The sequence below is a fragment of the Onychostoma macrolepis genome, chromosome 25 (genome assembly GCF_012432095.1).
Source record: "Onychostoma macrolepis isolate SWU-2019 chromosome 25, ASM1243209v1, whole genome shotgun sequence".
Taxonomy (NCBI): Eukaryota; Metazoa; Chordata; class Actinopteri; order Cypriniformes; family Cyprinidae; genus Onychostoma; species Onychostoma macrolepis.
Genome location: NC_081179.1, coordinates 22,058,943 through 22,076,787, shown reverse-complemented (window position 1 = coordinate 22,076,787; position 17,845 = coordinate 22,058,943). Strand labels below are relative to the sequence as shown.

The 17,845-nt window shown below is 37.3% G+C and overlaps 1 protein-coding gene across 1 annotated transcript in view; it reads right to left on the bottom strand.

The window, feature by feature from the left end:
• ano3 (anoctamin 3) overlaps positions 1-17,845 on the bottom strand; it is an 85,842-nt gene that overhangs the window by 27,907 nt on the left and 40,090 nt on the right. The window contains 6 exon segments of the mRNA XM_058767104.1: positions 208-268; positions 3,288-3,384; positions 3,545-3,679; positions 6,141-6,262; positions 6,387-6,442; positions 16,008-16,114. Of these exon segments, the coding sequence (XP_058623087.1) occupies positions 208-268; positions 3,288-3,384; positions 3,545-3,679; positions 6,141-6,262; positions 6,387-6,442; positions 16,008-16,114 (578 nt within the window).

Below are 17,845 nucleotides of genomic sequence, written 5' to 3'. Positions count from 1 at the left end.
GCGGTGATTGATTACAGCTGCTTCTCTTGGGCTTTTGAGTCAATCCTATTATAGCAGACCACAGACTGCTAGATTCTTATTCTGTTCTTGTCCGCTGAAGGAAGCCTCATTTATAATTACTTAATTTGTACTTTAAACCAAATGCTGACATGTCTGTCTTTCTGCTGGTGAAAGAGCACTGATTAAATTGAAAAGATTCAGACTCACCCCATATTGCCATGAAGATTGCAAAGAAGACTGTGCCTCCATTATCAAAAAGATGGGTCACCTGGTGGACAGAAAAGAGGCAATGCATTTAAGAATGTATAATTAGAAAATTTGTTAAATCTGCATGAATTGATATATACCTTTAATGCAATGTAAGTCTTTTTTTTTTCTTTTTTTTTTTTGATAAAACCATTTGCCAAATATGTAAATGTAAATGTGTTAGTGCAGCTACCTCATGGTTAGGTTTAGGTGTGTAGTTAGGGGTGCAAGTTCATGCTTTATAAAATTACAAATAGTTTGTTTTCCAACAAATCACAGCATACAAATTTGTGGGAAATTGCAACTTTAAAATTGCAACCAGGGTAATATTCATAACCCAAGATGTTTCCTTCCAAGGGAACTATATGCTGCGTCATGATTTCATGACACCATGGGAACTCCCCCAGCTTGACATGACATCATGATTCCATTTCAGGGAATCAGGGTTATATTCATAACCCTAAACATTTTCTCCTGAGATTGAGTTGAACACAGGTTGTTGCTACAATAGATTCCACCTGTGTAAACAGTTCCCTCTGACCATTCAGGCAATAGCTGGTATAAGAGTTGTGTACAATTACAAGGATACCGAGGACAGTCTCTACTATCAGTCACTAGTGTGCAACTTGAGGCTTTACTAAAATGAAGCTCATTTTGAGTTTGTTTCAAAAGTTCAAAATAGCTTACCAAAGTGAACTTTCTGAAAAATTAAACACCTTCAAACTATCATTGGTTCATGGCGAATGTGTGGTAAGTAGGTGTGCTCTGTGGCCTGGCCTTCTTCAACATTCTTCAATTATTTTCTTCTGTTCAGTCAGTATATTGTGTAAAGTGCTATGTAAATACGAGTAATGTGACTTGAATGGAGTGCCAAATTGCAGAGCTTGTGCAAACATATCCATATCAGTATTTTTATTTTTTTAATGTGTGACAGCACATAATTACATATTCACCTAAACGTGCTCCCAGCAGCGTGGGCAATATCAGGATGTTTTTTAACAGTATACACAGCTCATCTATTTCAAATTTACTTTTACTCCTAAGCAAAGAAGGAAAAAAAACCTTTGCCATGAGTATATCCAAGCCTTTAAGCCTTAAGGGGGATTCATTCTGATATCAATTTGCAGCAGTGAAGCGGCCAATATATGCAATTTAATAAGAATTGCCATTTTGCGGCAACAAAAGCAACAGAAAGCATTAGCACAGAAAGACCACCTACTCACATAAGCCTTGAGCCAAAAGACTAACTTTGCCAGCTACATAATTCGGAAAAACCCAAACAGATGCACTCACAAGACATCACAGAATGTATGTTGTGCCTGACAACAAAATGCAATTACACAGTGACACAGCAAATAAGTAAACAATGAATGCAAGTGCAAAATCAGAGACCTCAGGATGAGAGCCCAGTGTTCAGTCATTGCAAGGAGTTTGCAATAGAGTTTCCCAAGTTCTCTTGAGAAAAACGTAAACAGATTTGGCAAAAAGGCTAATCAGATAGTCTGCTTTCCATGACTGGATGCTCAATCTTGAATTGAGATTGAGCTTTTAGATATCCCCCATTATTTAAGGATTATATAGGACTATAGAGTTACAAATGTGGGCCTAAAGGTGGAGATAGGGAGGAGGTGGGATGCTGAACAAATATCATGGGAGAGAAGTAAACAAAGCTGGATAAGGTTAATAAGCTTCTTCTGAGCTTGCATTATGAACTTCCTTAAGAAGCAGGTGATGATACAAAAGAAAGAGTTAGCGGTCACCAAAACTCCCGTAGTAGAATGCAGTGAACTTAATTGGCATGTGTCAAATTACTCTCCGCTGTGATATACCTTTAGAGTAGAAAGCCAAACTGATCTGTTGCTCTGACTTCCCATTGGGAGCTTTGTTTATTGAGGAGGTGGAGATTTTGGCAGTTTCTGTGCTGTAAGTCGTGAGGAGCATCTGAGGGCTTGGCAGGAGGTTTTATGTACAGCGCATATAATTGTTTATTTAACCTGCGTGGAAAGAGTATTTGACATTTAATCCTTTTGGATATGGGAGGAATGGCAAGACTTGAATAGGGATTTTTTTCAGCAGAACTGCTGTTGAGTGAAATTTGAAGTGAGTTTGAAGAACCATAACAGATGTTTCTGAAAGCAGAAGAGTAGCAGGCAGGTATTAAATCCCTTCTAAACTGAGGAATCAGTGGTGGGTTGTAAAAATAATCCTAAGAGGTAAAGATTTTCCCAACATGTGACACAGTTGTTTCTCTGGATGTGGGTGGGACCAGTGGGAAAGAATTGCTGAAAGGTGTAAGGACAGTAGCTTACCGCTGGCCTAAGTCCAGGCTCATGACAGTAGTGGGTTACCAAGAAAGAAATGTGACAACATTGTCTTCTAAGCTATGAAAGAGAAATCTTCAAGCAATAAAACTCTTCTGGGCAGGAACCAATTATGTGTGTTTTATTAAAATATTAGCCTGTCACCACCATGTTCCCACGACACAAAACCATCCTTTAGTCCTTAGTACTGGCTACACAGCTTGGGGAATCTGTCTTTGGTTTGCATGTTGAAAATCCAGGACCAAACACTAATTTAAAACATATGAATATCTTTGACTTTAGACAAAGCAGGCTTTTCTAATGAGTCTAGAATTAAAAAAAACAGTCATTCTGTAATCAAAGCTGCACTGTAAACCATGTCTTTAGACATCGAATAGAAACATCTTTTCAGCAAAACAGATTTTATTTGGATTAAAATGTCTACAGGAAAATAAACTTTTATCAATACACAAACAAGATGTATTGTTTTCTTGACTTTCATGTAGTTTGTCTTGGTTTTCTTGACTTTTCATGTTCCCAAGGAAAGATGCCAAGATGCAAACAAGCTCAAGTAAACTGAATCAATGACATTATCAGGAACACAAATCAAGGTGGGACACTATGTTTGACGAGGGCCAATTGAGAGACTGGCTAATATTAAAAATCTGTCAGTTTGACTGATCTTCTAAAATTGTCTAAGTGCTCTTATGTTGTTTATGTCAGAAGGTGGACGTATGGTACCTTTGCATAGACACAGCTGTCACTCAGCGCCCAAGAGCTGCAGTTGCCTTCACACATGGGACACATGATGGTTGTGTTGGCCTCACATATCTCTTTACTGAAACACAACAGAAAAACAAATTTGAATCAGTGCTTTATTAGGGAAACAATGAACACTGGTGAATGAAAATGGCATCATTACTGGTAAACTACTGGGACCTGGTCCAGGCATACTGGGGCTTATTCTGAAATAACTAAACATACCTGCAGGGACTAACCTTACTTGGCTGGAGTCCATGGTGAAAAGCCCATAGAGGAAGACGAAGAGGCCGACTAGAGCAGCAGGGATCAGCATACCTGTATACCAGCCCAACCAAGCAAAATACAGCCCAATCTTCTCCCCAAAGTACCGCCTATGAAACATCAGTAAGAAACAACATTCATTAGGGCTCCATTCATTTTATAGCATTTATTAATGTTGATTAACATTAATATATACAGTGGTGGCCAAAATTGTTAGAACACTTGGCATATTTAAGAGGTTTCAGTTGTGTTTGTTGCATTGGCTATTACAATACCCATAAAACTAACTATTGCCGGATCTACCTGCGAATGGAAGGAATCTGCTGGAACATTGAAAATGATGGACTGGCCCCTAAAAGTCCAGACCTCAATCCCATCGAGCAAATGTGGAGTGAGTTGTAAAATAAACTGGACAGATCTATTGTACATTCAAAGGAAAGCCTTTGGCTTGATTGGCAGAAGGCATGGGATAACATTAGAGTTGAAGTTCTCTGGAAATATACTGACACTATGCCAGAGATATGTGCTGCTCTAATTGCTGCAAAAGGTGAACATACCAAATATTAAAGTTAAAAAAACAGTACGAATCACTTAATCTGAATTTTTTTTTTTTTTTGTGCTCAGAGCAACTATTTGCATGTTTCTTGAATGTTTTATTAAATGAAATCATGTTTTGGAGGCAAAAAAATATTTTTGTCAATATTTTCAGATCTGTCAGGTGTTTTGGCCACCACTATAAATATACTACTGTTCAATGTCAGTAGTGTCTACATTATGTAATAGTTTAGTAGAAACCAGATCAAGCTATGAAGCCTATATCAATGTGTTTTTGAGACTACGAAAATTAAATGAATTAGATTTTTCTTTATGCTAAATAAGTGTCTCAAAGTGTCCAGGGGCCTGTTTCATAAAACAAGTTTACCAAATAAGCCAGGTTTATTTGTTAGTCTGACTTATTGTCAGTTTATTTGGTTCAAAGTAAGTCAGACTAACTGAAATAAGCCTGGCTTATTTGGTAAACTTGTTTTATGGAACAGGCCCCAGATTAATTAATTAATTTATTTAGTAAAAATCAATGTGTTTTCAAGACTACCAAAAACTAAACTAATTTTATTTGGATATGCTACAGAAATAATAATAACAATAATAATAATAATAATAATAAAATAAATAAAAAATACTTGCATACATAAATAAATAAATAACATTTTTTGTTGCCTATAGATAGATAGAAAGATAGAATAGATCTGCTACACTGCTGTTGCACGTACTGAGACTTGCTACTGCCAATACATCCACAACATGCTGCTGTGAGCATGTAAAAATACTGCTACTGCACATATACTATGTATTAAATAACCCCCATACAGTATACATATCATACATGAATACCCTGTAGCAGATATATACAGGTGGAGCTGGGGATGTTTCTGAAGTGCGTTGCAACTGTTACAGCAAGCACTACCCAAGTATTTGAGTGTTGAGCAGCAAGCTCATTGGCTGCTAATACAAAAATAACCAATTGGCTGCACCATGTGTCATTATGTCAGATTGAGTTAAACTCAATCTGACTGCGCCATCTAGAGTTTCATGATAGAACTTTGGATTTATTTTCTGCTGATGTCAACTTGTCCGTATGGGCTAAACAGATAGTCTCAGCCAATCCAAGCAACCTTTATTTTAATCCTTGCATTGTAAAAGTTGTTTTAATAAATTAATAGGTCGGGATAGACACACACACACACACACACACACACACACAATGACCCTATATGCCCCAGATAAATAGGACAGATACATACAGATTAACAGCAGGAAAGACTCAAGGTGACTAAAAACAGGAACATTCATTTACTTAAAACATACCAGGTCAGGACGGTTACATCATTCTGAAAATGGAGGGTGACCTCACTCTCAAACTGATGAACAGCTACCAGCAGAGACATGCTGAGTCTGCAGATCACCATCGCAATTATTTTTCTGTCTCCACTGTAAGAGCTGAGTGATTTAATTCAGCTTCAATTTACATTTGTTATGAGCCTGGGACTGCATTTTCTTTTGCTCTATTCGCTACAGCTGAGATTTACACTAGAAAGCCGCGGTCAGCCACCCCAATACAGTCCTGCATATATGAATGAGTTAGTGAGATTAAAGCTGTTCTCACACAACAAATATTTCCTTTCAGGATTTGACTGCCTTTCTAGTCACCAAGAGCTTTTCAGAAACAAACACTTTTGAGAAAGGCTCAAACAAACAGACTGAAAGCTGTTGTGAAGACTAGGCTTTCTGGGCTTTAGTCACAAGGCACTTAATTATGTTTTCAAAATTAATAAAACATCATATGCATAGTAAAGCATAGTATATACTGAATCAAATATTTCTTTCTTAAGCTACTTTTGTAATGTTTTTCTTTCTTATCTAACACAATTAATCAGGTTAAATTATATTTTTGAGGGGTAATTTTTCTACTGCCAAATAGATATTAGTAATTAACTGAATATGAATAGATGTGTCCAAAAGTGTCCAGATACTTCTATATTATATATACTCTGCTGTGTGTGTGTTTCTTACCGTATGAGGTCTAGAGGCTGGTATTTGTACCAGATCCCCCAGCGCGCCCATCTCTCGTACAGAAGGTGTCTGTGGTTTTGAGCCCCATGGGTTTTAATCGGATGTCTGCTTTTATAACTTCCCTAGAAATACAATGCCAGCATTTTCCATATTGCACACGACCACTTCAACAGTAAAAAAAAAAAAAATTGAGGAAAAAAAAAAAAAAAAAACTTTATGACTGGTAATAAATTTCACACATTTTACCTCATGCGGAGGAAACGCTGCCTCATATGTACTGTTGCCAAGTAACCGATTAATACCTGCAAAATAGATAGAAACAGAATAAAACAAGCATTTTTCTAACCTTCTTTTTGTTTTTTTGTTTTTTTTTCTCAATCTTGGCATCTTTTTGCCATCTCAGTGCCCAGAATGACAATAACAGTTGTGATGTCTGACTGTCTGATGATTCTACATTCCCAGAAAACAATTTAAGGATTTGATGATTAATCTAGAGAAGCACACACACACACGAGAAACTTTCATAACCACAACATATAATTTCACATTAAACATCGACTAACATCACAGACACGACAAATGGGAGGAAATAACAGACAATAAAGAAAAAAAAAAAAAAAAGAAAAAAAACTGCAACACATCAATACACAACAAAATCCATAAAGATACATCATGGGATGTTTCAACTTTTAAAACTGTACACAACACATTTTGATTCCAGAAACAGATGGTTTAGTTAGGGTGAGTTTGGGAAATTAATTTTGCCCACCAACCAGAGCAACTAGTGAATGCCCAATTTTACCTTTTAACCAGCCAAGTTACTTATGTATTAAATATAAATAAAGCACACTACATATTTATAGGAAGGGCCTCAGTTAACTTTCTATTAACCATATATATATATATATATATATATATATATATATACACACACACACACACACACACACACACACACACATATATATATATATACATATATATATATAGTTTACACAGTTCATATATTCTGATATACTGTATGCTGTATGTTTGAAGTATTGCAAATGCAGCAACAAAAAAAAAACAAAACAAAAAAAAAGTTCCAAAATGATATGATACCATTCATGTTATTGCACAGTAAATATGTGTTAAGAGATAACACCACACTGCTTTTCAATTAATTATAGCAGGGTGAATCTGACTGCACTCATTTTGTGATTTTACTGCTTGATTAACTCGCGGCTCACATGACATTCATCCCCCTGCATGTTTGGCTTCTGGCAGGAGACTCATTTACAGACAGATAACAGCAGAAGTGAAATTGGCCTGCTGACGGCAGAGAGACGAAAGTACAGCAAAGGGAGATGCTCGGGGAAAAAATACTAACTGAGAACACAAATCATTTTCAATAAAATGGAACTGAGTGCAGGCACAATCCTGTAAATTGTGGCGGAGCTTGCCTTTTCAATATGTGGGTACAAGTGAGCGCCTGGCTTGGGTGTGAGCTTCAGTAATTGGATTAAGTCTATAAAAAACAGCTGCGGGAGGAAACTGATGGAAAATGGCTCAAAATTGTCATAATAAATTTATTTAGCTAAAGGTATTTTTATGAGGAATATGCAAAATACCAAGTTCATCCCAAGCAGACAATAAAATAGTTATAACAAAGTAACAATACCACTCCAGTATTTCTGTAGCTTCTGTAACAGTGATGAACACTGAGATTTTATGTTGTTGACTGAAGACAAATAGTTCATGAATTGTTGTTTTTCAATAGTCATCAATATGGAATTATAAAATATATCTGGCACTTAAATCTTTTCCCTAGTCCATTAAATGAATAGTTCAAAATGAAACTTTAATCACCCTCAGGTCATCTAAGACAGTTTGAGTTTATGGTAGAGGAGTTTGTTTTTTCACGAGAACAGATCTGGAGAAATGCAGCATTATATCGCTTGCTCATCAATGAACTAGTTTCAAATTAAAAACGGCATTTATTGTTTCAATACTGCAATACAATGGACAGCATTTGAAATCCGAGATTTTGCTACATATTAAAAGTACCAAAGCACAATGCTTATTGTGATATATTGGATGGGAGGTGCCCTTCAATGTTCCGTCCATTAACTGAAAACAGACTAGACTAATTGATTCTCGGGATTTAAGAATCGATATTGTTCCGTAAAAATGAGAATCGATTAATATCGAGATATCAGTATTTTTTACCCAGCCCTAGTTTTTATCAGCTGTTTGGACTCTCGTTCTGACGGTACCCATTCACTGCAGAGGATCCATTGGTGAGCAAGTGATGCAACCTTATTCTGATTAATCTTATTCTGTTCAGGATATAATCAAATAAGATACTAAGCAATAGTTTTTTTGTCAAAGGCCAGTCTAGGCACTACAGTGGCTGGCATATATGGCAAAATAACCTCTTTGGTAGGTTGCAGGTGTTAATTTCCCAGTTTGGTTAAAATGCAAAAAACATACATATGAAAACTGAAGAAAAAATCTTGCTGTAATATCAATGTAATATTTAGTATTTGTCTCATATTGCCTATTTCTGTTTCTATACTGTATGTCATTATTAAAACATTTACAACACGCTAAATGGATGAATCTCACAAAACAGCCCAGAGCTGGTCTTATTCAGATGAAAGAAAGAAAGAAATAGAGAAAGAAAGAAAGTCAGTTGCACCATTCTTTTTAGTTTTGTTTATCCGTATAAAAGCCTTGAAACTGCATAAAATTGCATACAAATCATTAATGTAAATATTTATTTTAGGCTTAGGAGATATTTAAACAAACAAACTAACATCCAGATGCACTGTGGTCTTAAGAATTTGCGGGAATGTGTTTAAATTGTGATGGACCAAAAAAGTACATATATACTTTTTTAGTCATACAAATTTATTCAGAAAGAACAATGCATGAAATTGATCAACAGAGACTGTAAAGACTTGCTATTCAAAAATGTATATACAGGTGCTGGTCATATAATTAGAATATCATCAAAAAGTTGATTTATTTCACTAATTCCATTCAAAAAGTGAAACTTGTATATTATATTCATTCATTACACACAGACTGATATATTTCAAATGTTTATTTCTTTTAATTTTGATGATTAGAGCTTACAGCTCATGAAAGTCAAAAATCAGTATCTCAAAATATTAGAACATTACTTAAGACCAATACAAAGAAAGGATTTTTAGAAATCTTGGCCAACTGAAAAGTATGAAAATGAAAAGTATGAGCATGTACAGCACTCAATACTTAGTTGGGGCTCCTTTTGCCTGAATTACTGCAGCAATGCGGCGTGGCATGGAGTCGATCAGTCTGTGGCACTGCTCAGGTGTTATGAGAGCCCAGGTTGCTCTGATAGTGGCCTTCAGCTCATCTGCATTGTTGGGTCTGGTGTCTCTCATCTTCCTTCTTGACAATACCCCATAGATTCTCTATGGGGTTCAGGTCAGGCGAGTTTGCTGGCCAATCAAGCACAGTAACACTATGGTCATTGAACCAGCTTTTGGTACCTTTGGCAGTGTGGGCAGGTGCCAAGTCCTGCTGGAAAATGAAATCAGCATCTCCATAAAGCTTGTCAACAGAAGGAAGCATGAAGTGCTCTAAAATTTCCTGGTAGATGGCTGCGTTGACTGTGGACATCAGAAAACACAGTGGACCAACACCAGCAGATGACATGGCAGCCCAAATCATCACTGACTGTGGAAACTTTACACTGGACTTCAAACAACATGGATTCTGTGCCTCTCCGCTCTTCCTTCAGACTCTGGGACCTTGATTTCCAAATGAAATGTAAAATTTACTTTCATCTGAAAAGAGGACTTTGGACCACTGAGCAACAGTGCAGTTCTTTTTATCCACAGCCCAGGTAAGATGCTTCTGACGTTGTCTCTGGTTCAGAAGTGGCTTGGTAGCCCTTTTCCTGAAGACGTCTGAGCGTGGTGACTCTTGATGCACTGACTCTAGCTTCAGTTCTCTCCTTGTGAAGCTCTCACAAGTGTTTGAATCGGCTTTGCTTGACAGTATTCTCAAGCTTACGGTCATCCCTGTTGCTTGTGCACCTTTTCCTACCCAAATTATATATTCTTCCTTCCAGTCAACTTTGTATTTAATATGCTTTGATACAGCACTCTGTAAACCGCCACACCTTTCAGTAATGACCTTCTGTGACTTACCCTCTTTGTGGAGGGTGTCAATGTTCGTCTTCTGGATCATTGCCAAGTCAGCAGTCTTCCCCATTATTGTGGTTTCAAAGAACAAGAGATACCCAGAATTTATACTGTAGGGATGGTCATTTATTCAAACTCAAATGTAAATATTCTAATATTTTGAGATACTGATTTTTGACTTTCATGAGCTGTAATTTCTAATCATCAAAATTAAAAGAAATAAACATTTGAAATATATCAGTCTGTGTGTAATGAATGAATATAATATACAAGTTTAACTTTTTGAATGGAATTAGTGAAATAAATAAACTTTTTGATGATATTCTAATTATATGACCAGCACCTGTATGTAATAAACAACGTTCTTTTGAAAATTAATCAATAATCCATAAAATCATTGTTTCTACAAAAATATTAAGCAGCAAATTAAGTATTTCATAATTTACATATTAAATTAAAGAAATTTACCAGATAGAAAATAATTTAAAATTGGTCACACTTTATATTAGGTGGCCTTAACTACTATGTACTTACATAAAAAAAATAAGTACAATGTATTTATTGTGGTCATAATGTATTGAAAACACTTTTGCCACTATTGAGGTGTGATACGGGTAAGGTTAGGGACAGGTTTGGTGGTATGGGTAAGTTTAAGCGTGGGTTAAGGTGTAAGGGATGGGTCAACAGTGTAATTATAAATATGTAATTAAAGAACTTAATTACAGATGTAATTACATATAGGTATTTTAAAAATATAAGTACAATGTAAAAACATATATATACTGTACACAGTAAGTGCAATGTTCCAAATTATTAATTTAAATGTAAGTACATAGTAGTTAAGGCCACCTAATATAAAGTGGGACCTTAAAATTTATTTGCATAGTGGTGCAAAAAAAAAAAAAACACTGGACATTTCAAATTTGTGAGATCCAACCAAAAACACAGTTAAAAAGCACACTCTATCTTGCTGATGCTACTTTGAGAGGTGTGATGATATTTGGGCATCCCTGTGTGCCCGTACAACAGAGACTGTACAGCACTGTACGCACCTTCCCATGAACTCCCTGACTGGCCCATGAGGAGCCGCTCGTGATGCCCATAATAATTAAGCAGATACAGACAACACAACGGTGGAGCTGCAGAAAGACGGAGACTGTGTGACCAGCAGAGACATGCAAATATAAGCTCACACATGGGACCACGAGGGACACTGACAGACGGGGGCCCATTTTAGTTCTGTGATGTTTATAATGCGATTACTGCTGGTCCTAATGATGGAGTTGCAATGTTTAATGGGTGTGTGGTGAAGGACTGGAATACTGAAAAGAAAAAAGGAAAAAAAAAAAAAAAACCTAAAATATATTTGAAAAATATTTATTTTTTCATTTACATATTCATATACTTAATAACAATACCCTGCAGTTGTACTTTTGGTACTAGTATACCTCTGCTAATTTGGAACAACTAATTTTGTGCTTAATGCACTTTAATTGTGTGGAAGTAGTGCTAAAGTCCAACTACAGATATACTGAAGTGTATTTGATTGTGCTAAAGTGGAACCATTGCGAGTATACTTCAGGTACTGGTACACTTTACATTTCTTGCATTTAAAGACTGGTATTATACAGGGAATATACAATCCTTGTTAATAGTGATATTAAAACACATTTTAGGCAAAATATTAAGAAATGTGCATTGTGCTAAAAAGAAATACTCCAAATAAAGTTTCATCATATATTGATGTTATATCGATTAGTCTTAAATGATATGTCAATAAATATGTTAATGGATTTGAAGTATATTTAGTATTAAATAAATGTATTTTAAACAAATTATGGCATATGTTTATTTACTAGGGAATGGATGAACAAATGTCTGTTTACAAATGACAAAATGGTACTCGACCTGAGCCGGTTCAGGAGCCACGTTGATTTCAGTTGTTGTCTTACATGTTTTGATGTGGAAGTAGCTTTTCTCACTAGGCATCACACACTGGTTACTAACGCAACCACGGTTCCCTGAGATAAGTCAGCTTTTGTCAATTATGGGAAACTCCTGTTTACTTTGTTACTGAAGCCTGATTTGTTAAAGTTTGTGTAGCTGCACAAACCAATGGCACTTGAGCCCGCCAGAAAGGTCGGAGTCAACTGCTATATAAGTCGGCCCGGAGCGCCATCTCATCAGAATCATTTGACTGAAGCGACAGCCACGCAAACGTCACGCAAAGCTTGTTCCCTTATCTCAGGGAATCAAGGTTACGTTAGTAACCGGAGCATTCTCTATCGAAAGATAACTTGTTGCCTCAGTTTTTGACACTTATGGGGAACACATCCAGTAGCGCCGTGCTAAGAGAAGAAGCAGAACTTAGCCTGTTCTACAAGCCCAACTCGGGAGCACTTACCAGAGGGCTCCGTAAGCCTGAGCTATAGAAGAGACCTGAGTCAATAATCTGAGGTCTACTTAAGACAGCCCTTCCACTCAAGGAGGAATGGGGTAGAATTAGGCAGAAAGGATCTGCGCCTGCATAGCGAAGACATCCAAGTTGTAAAATCTAATGAAGGTAGATGGCACAAATCTCCCCGATAGAAATCCCACTGGACCACGCTCAGGAGGAGGCCATTCCTCTGGTGGAATAGGCCCTCACACCTACAGGGCATTGCAAGCCAACTGCAGCAGAAGCCAGGGCTATAGCATCTTCTTTCCAGCGAGGTCTCTGTTTTGTGACTGGCAGCCTCTTAGAGCGGCCTCCAAAGCACACAAAGAGCTGTTCTGATTGTCTGAACAACCCAGAGCGCTCAATGCACACTAGGAGTGTTCAACCAGGACACAGCAAGTTGGGACCCTGCCCACTGCCCGCCGTAGGAAGAGCTAACAGGGAAATAAACTGGGCTCTGAACGGAGTTGAGAGAACCTTAGGTACATAACCGCTTCGTGGTTGTAGAACGACTTTACAATCGTTAGGCCCAAACTCAAGACAGGAAGTGCTGACCTACACATTTCACTGAAGCCAAGGCCAAGAGCAGAGCGGTTTTAAGCGCCATTTGAAACAGCTCAAAGGGAGGGCCCTTAGGACTATTGACAAGACCACGGGAACTAATTGACTCCTCTGCACAATCTAACTTTACTGCAGCATGGGACAACCTGCTGGCCAGAGGAGAACTGGCCCTCTGACTGAGCCTAGTTTCTCCCAAGGTTTTTTTCTCCATTCTGTCATTTATGGAGTTTTGGTTCCTTGCTGCTGTCGCCTATGGCTTGCTCAGTTGAGGACACTTAATTTCCAGCGATATCGTCGACTTGATTGCACAGATACTATTTAAACTGAACTGAGCTGGAGGATGACATCACTGAATTCAATGATGAACTGCCTTTAATTGAAAATTGAGTGTTTACTATTGTCCTTTTGCATTATTGACACACTATTTTCCTATTTAATACTGTAAAACTCTTTTGACACAATTTGTATTGTTATTTATATTATATTATTATTATGTTAAAAGTGCTATATAAATAAAGGTGACTAGACTAGACAAGTCCCATGTCAGCACAGTTCTAGGGTGAGGTGAGTTCAGTCTCCGAGCCTCCTTTAGAAACTAACGACCAGGTAGTTTCTGTCGATTGAGCGGCCAGCCACAAGAGAATGATGAGTGCCACATAAACCTTGAGTGTGAAAGGGGTACAGCCCTTGTCCAACAACTCCCTAGCTGGAGGCGTCCGTCGAGAATACCTTCCTTTTGGAGGCCACTCCCAACTGCACGCCTGATAGGAATAGGCGAGGAGTTGTCCAGGGGGCCACTTCTCTGACACAGCGATGGGTTACCCTGATATAACACTGGCCCCGGCACCAAGCATGGGACAGAACACGATTTTTGAGCCAATATTATGCAATAAAAATGTGCAATAACCTTATATTTATTTGTTACCACCTCCATCCTAACATATCCCTGCATCTCATTCTATTCTGTTCCATTCGATCATCTATAGCACAACTTACAATTTATTTACTTTAAAATTTTTGTCTATTTATATTTGCATATGTGTATTTTTTATTCTCATCTTATTTTTATTGTCTGTGTGTTCTTGTCTCTGTGAACTGGAAGCTTATGTCACTAAAACAAATTCCTTGTATGCGCAAGCATACTTGGCAATAAAGCTCTTTCTGATTCTGATTCTGATATTGGAGGGGCCACATGTGTCTGGGAGACACTCCAGATGGTTGAGCAACAATGACCTGTGAGCAATAAGTTCCCGTTCTGATCCAACTGGCACCAGGTAATTCAAGATGCGGATTCCCATTTTTCTTAGAGGCGAAAGAGATGTGTCCCTACACTTCATAAAAGTGCGATCTGTGACAGGGGGCTATTTGGATGTGAAAGTATGTGTTCTTCTGATCCACAGACAGAAAACCAGTCCTCAGTGCATATTTGCACAAGGATGTTTCAAAGTTAACATTCTGAATGGCCGTCGCATGAGAGAGCAATTCAGATGTCTGAGATCGAGAATTGGTCTGAGCTCACCATCTTTCTTGGGAACATGGGAGTAGCGGCTGTAGAAACCTGACTCGCTGTTCGCTAAAGGGACCAATGTTCTGGGGGGCAAGTGTTTTATTAGTGTGCATTATTGACTGTTACCGAAGAGCTATTTGATAAAAACTCCCAGTTTAATAGTCAGGTTTGTAAACTATGTCTCATTTTCTGCACATGTTTTGAGTTCATTAGTAGGACATTGAGCTGAGCTGCAGTGGCACGATTGAGCGCAGGGATTTATGAGGGATTTAGAGTTCTTCTCCCAATCTGATCTGGTCTGAGCGAGTGGGCGGTCACTGGTATTAATTTATTAACATGAAAATCCCAAATGCAAGGCCAGCTTTAATCAGCAGAAAACCTCAATAGCAGGCAGACAAGAAAGCCAAATAAGAAGGGCACGAGTGTGACATTAAAATAAGAGGACTGACAGAGAGATTAGCGAAAAAGGCGGCATTCAGTTAAAATGTTCAGAGGGATATTGTAGGTCGTTGCAGATAAAACTATATCATATCTCTTCAAATATTTACTGTATTGACAATGGGTGAATTTCATGAAAACAGCAGTGTTTATTATTTACATACTCTTAACGTTTTGAATAAGCTTTAACTAATATCTTCAGTTTTCTTTTTAATTTTAATTTGTTTTATTAGTTTTGTTATGTGCTTTTGTCCTTTTTAATCAGTTTTTTAATATTTCTATATGGATCTAATTTTATTTTCATTTCAGTTTTATTTTCTGTAATTTTTGTGCATCATTTTATTTATTTCAGTTCTAAATTAACATTTCTAAAGTTTAAGTTTGTGTTTTTGTCATCTAATATTAATATTTTATCCAGCTTTATTTCAATTAACCAAAATTATTTTTTTAATAGTTTGAATTTTAGTTCAAATAACGACCCTGAAACATTTGATTTTGGGGTAATTTTTGGATATTTTTAGATTCAACCAATTTTGTAAACTTCTTAATAACCATTACTGAAAAAAAAAAAAAAGATCATATATGAGAGAATGGTATGAGCAAGAGAAATGGTATATTAATAATGAGTGAGAGAAATGGTATATCATTGTGTAGATGATAAACATAAATCATAGTGACTGCGGAGTGAGAAAGGAGTGTGTGTAACACGTTTGATGAAGACGTTTGGAGGGGTTTAGCTGTCTTCTTACCCATCTTAGACTTCCCGTCCTCGTACTTTGTGCGCTGTAGTACATGATGTACTATCCTGCTTCTGGTTGAGTTGGAGAAAAATGTCTGTCTGTTGTTGATGGTAAAACTTCAAGAAAACAAAGTACATTGTTTTAATACACAAATTAGTATGTCATATATCATAGCTTTAGTATGTCAGTGTAAATATTAAATTAGAGAGGCTCACAGCTGACACAACACATAAAGCTCAGAGCAGATTGTGTGGCTTACAGCCATCTCAGCATACAGACAAATTCATACATTAAAGAAGGGCTTCCTTCCTGGATGAAATGAATCTCACAGAACCCATCAAGAACATGCTGCAGGTCATATTTCACCTAAAATCAAAATAATTACAATTTTCCTTTTAGAATTTGCCTACAGAATATATTTTGCACAATGACACTGCTTTCATGAGAGATGATTCTAATTAGATTGTCATTACAGTAAAATGAATGACTACTAGTCGACCAGAAAAATCCTTAGTCGAGGACAGCCCTAATGTACAATTAAATGCATATTATAAGAAAATGAAAGTGTTTTTTTAACCTTGCATGCAAGTGAACCTGTTGTTGGGGACTCCCAAAACCAAATTATGAACCTTTCAAATATACAATTGGGACACTTTAATTCATAAATTAATGGCAGTTCTACAAAAACTACAGTAAATGCTTCATTTAAATGAAATTTTTATATTACACATCAAATAAGTTTCCTTTCAAGGGAACTCACGCTGTGCCCAAATGATGATACCTGTGCGTGACTGCGTCTGAAGCACGTGCAACTACTCCAATCCTAATATGGCACCTGTGATGTGTGACGACATACCGCAGAAGCTATATAGCACAGATGAAACAAAGCAGCACTAGCTTCTGCTCTTCAACAAGTGCTCTGTGCTTGGGAGCAGAGCATGCATCGTCAGGTCTCGAGGGGGCTATGCACACTGTGAACAGCTGCTGCTCAGAATGCTCTTCTCCCAACTTCCTTCGCAGGCTGGTGAGCGATCCTGGATGGTCACTTGACTCAAGGTCTGTGGTCCCGGCCTGGGATCTGACCGTGGTTTTAGGGGGGTTGCCTCTAGCACTGCTTGAACCCATATATTTTGTCTCTGCATTTTGTTCCTCATAGCGTTATCATTTGGACACACTGTGAGGTCCCTCAAAAGGGAACACCTTGGGTTATGACTGTAACAATGGTTCTCCGAGAACGTAACAAGATGCTGTGTCCTCTTGCTATACCTACTGCATGCCTGAGAGCAATTTGCTTTAGCCTATCAGAAGCTTGCTTTTCTGTGGGCAGTGTTGGAGAAAGTTACTAAAATTAACGCATTACAATATTGTGTAACTCCACAAAAAGTAACTAATTGCATTACTTGCGGGAAGCAATGCATTTTGTTACTTTTGCATTACTTTTTGCCGCCTGAGCTGAGTTATTTATTAAAAAAAAGTAAATCATATGTTTTCTTGTAAATCTAAAAGTAATAATTACTACAACAGTATAAATAATACTATTATAGACAGGTCTCATGAGATAAACCCTTCTGTTACTGTGAGAAAAAATATATATACGAAAACATTATCTGTATCACTCAGTTGTCTTTGACACTGCAGTGCACTGGAAATATACCTGCAGACAGTGTTTCAAGTTGTTTGTCAGGTTAAACCTTACTTGCCCTCTTGAAACATTTCTGTGCATTCAAAACCTCTGGTCGGCCTCAAATAAACCCTTACTAACATCACCCACTTAACAAAAACTAACTCTACTGCCCCAGGACACAGTTCTTTGTGAGGTTATGCATTTCCACTGATCTGTAAAGTGG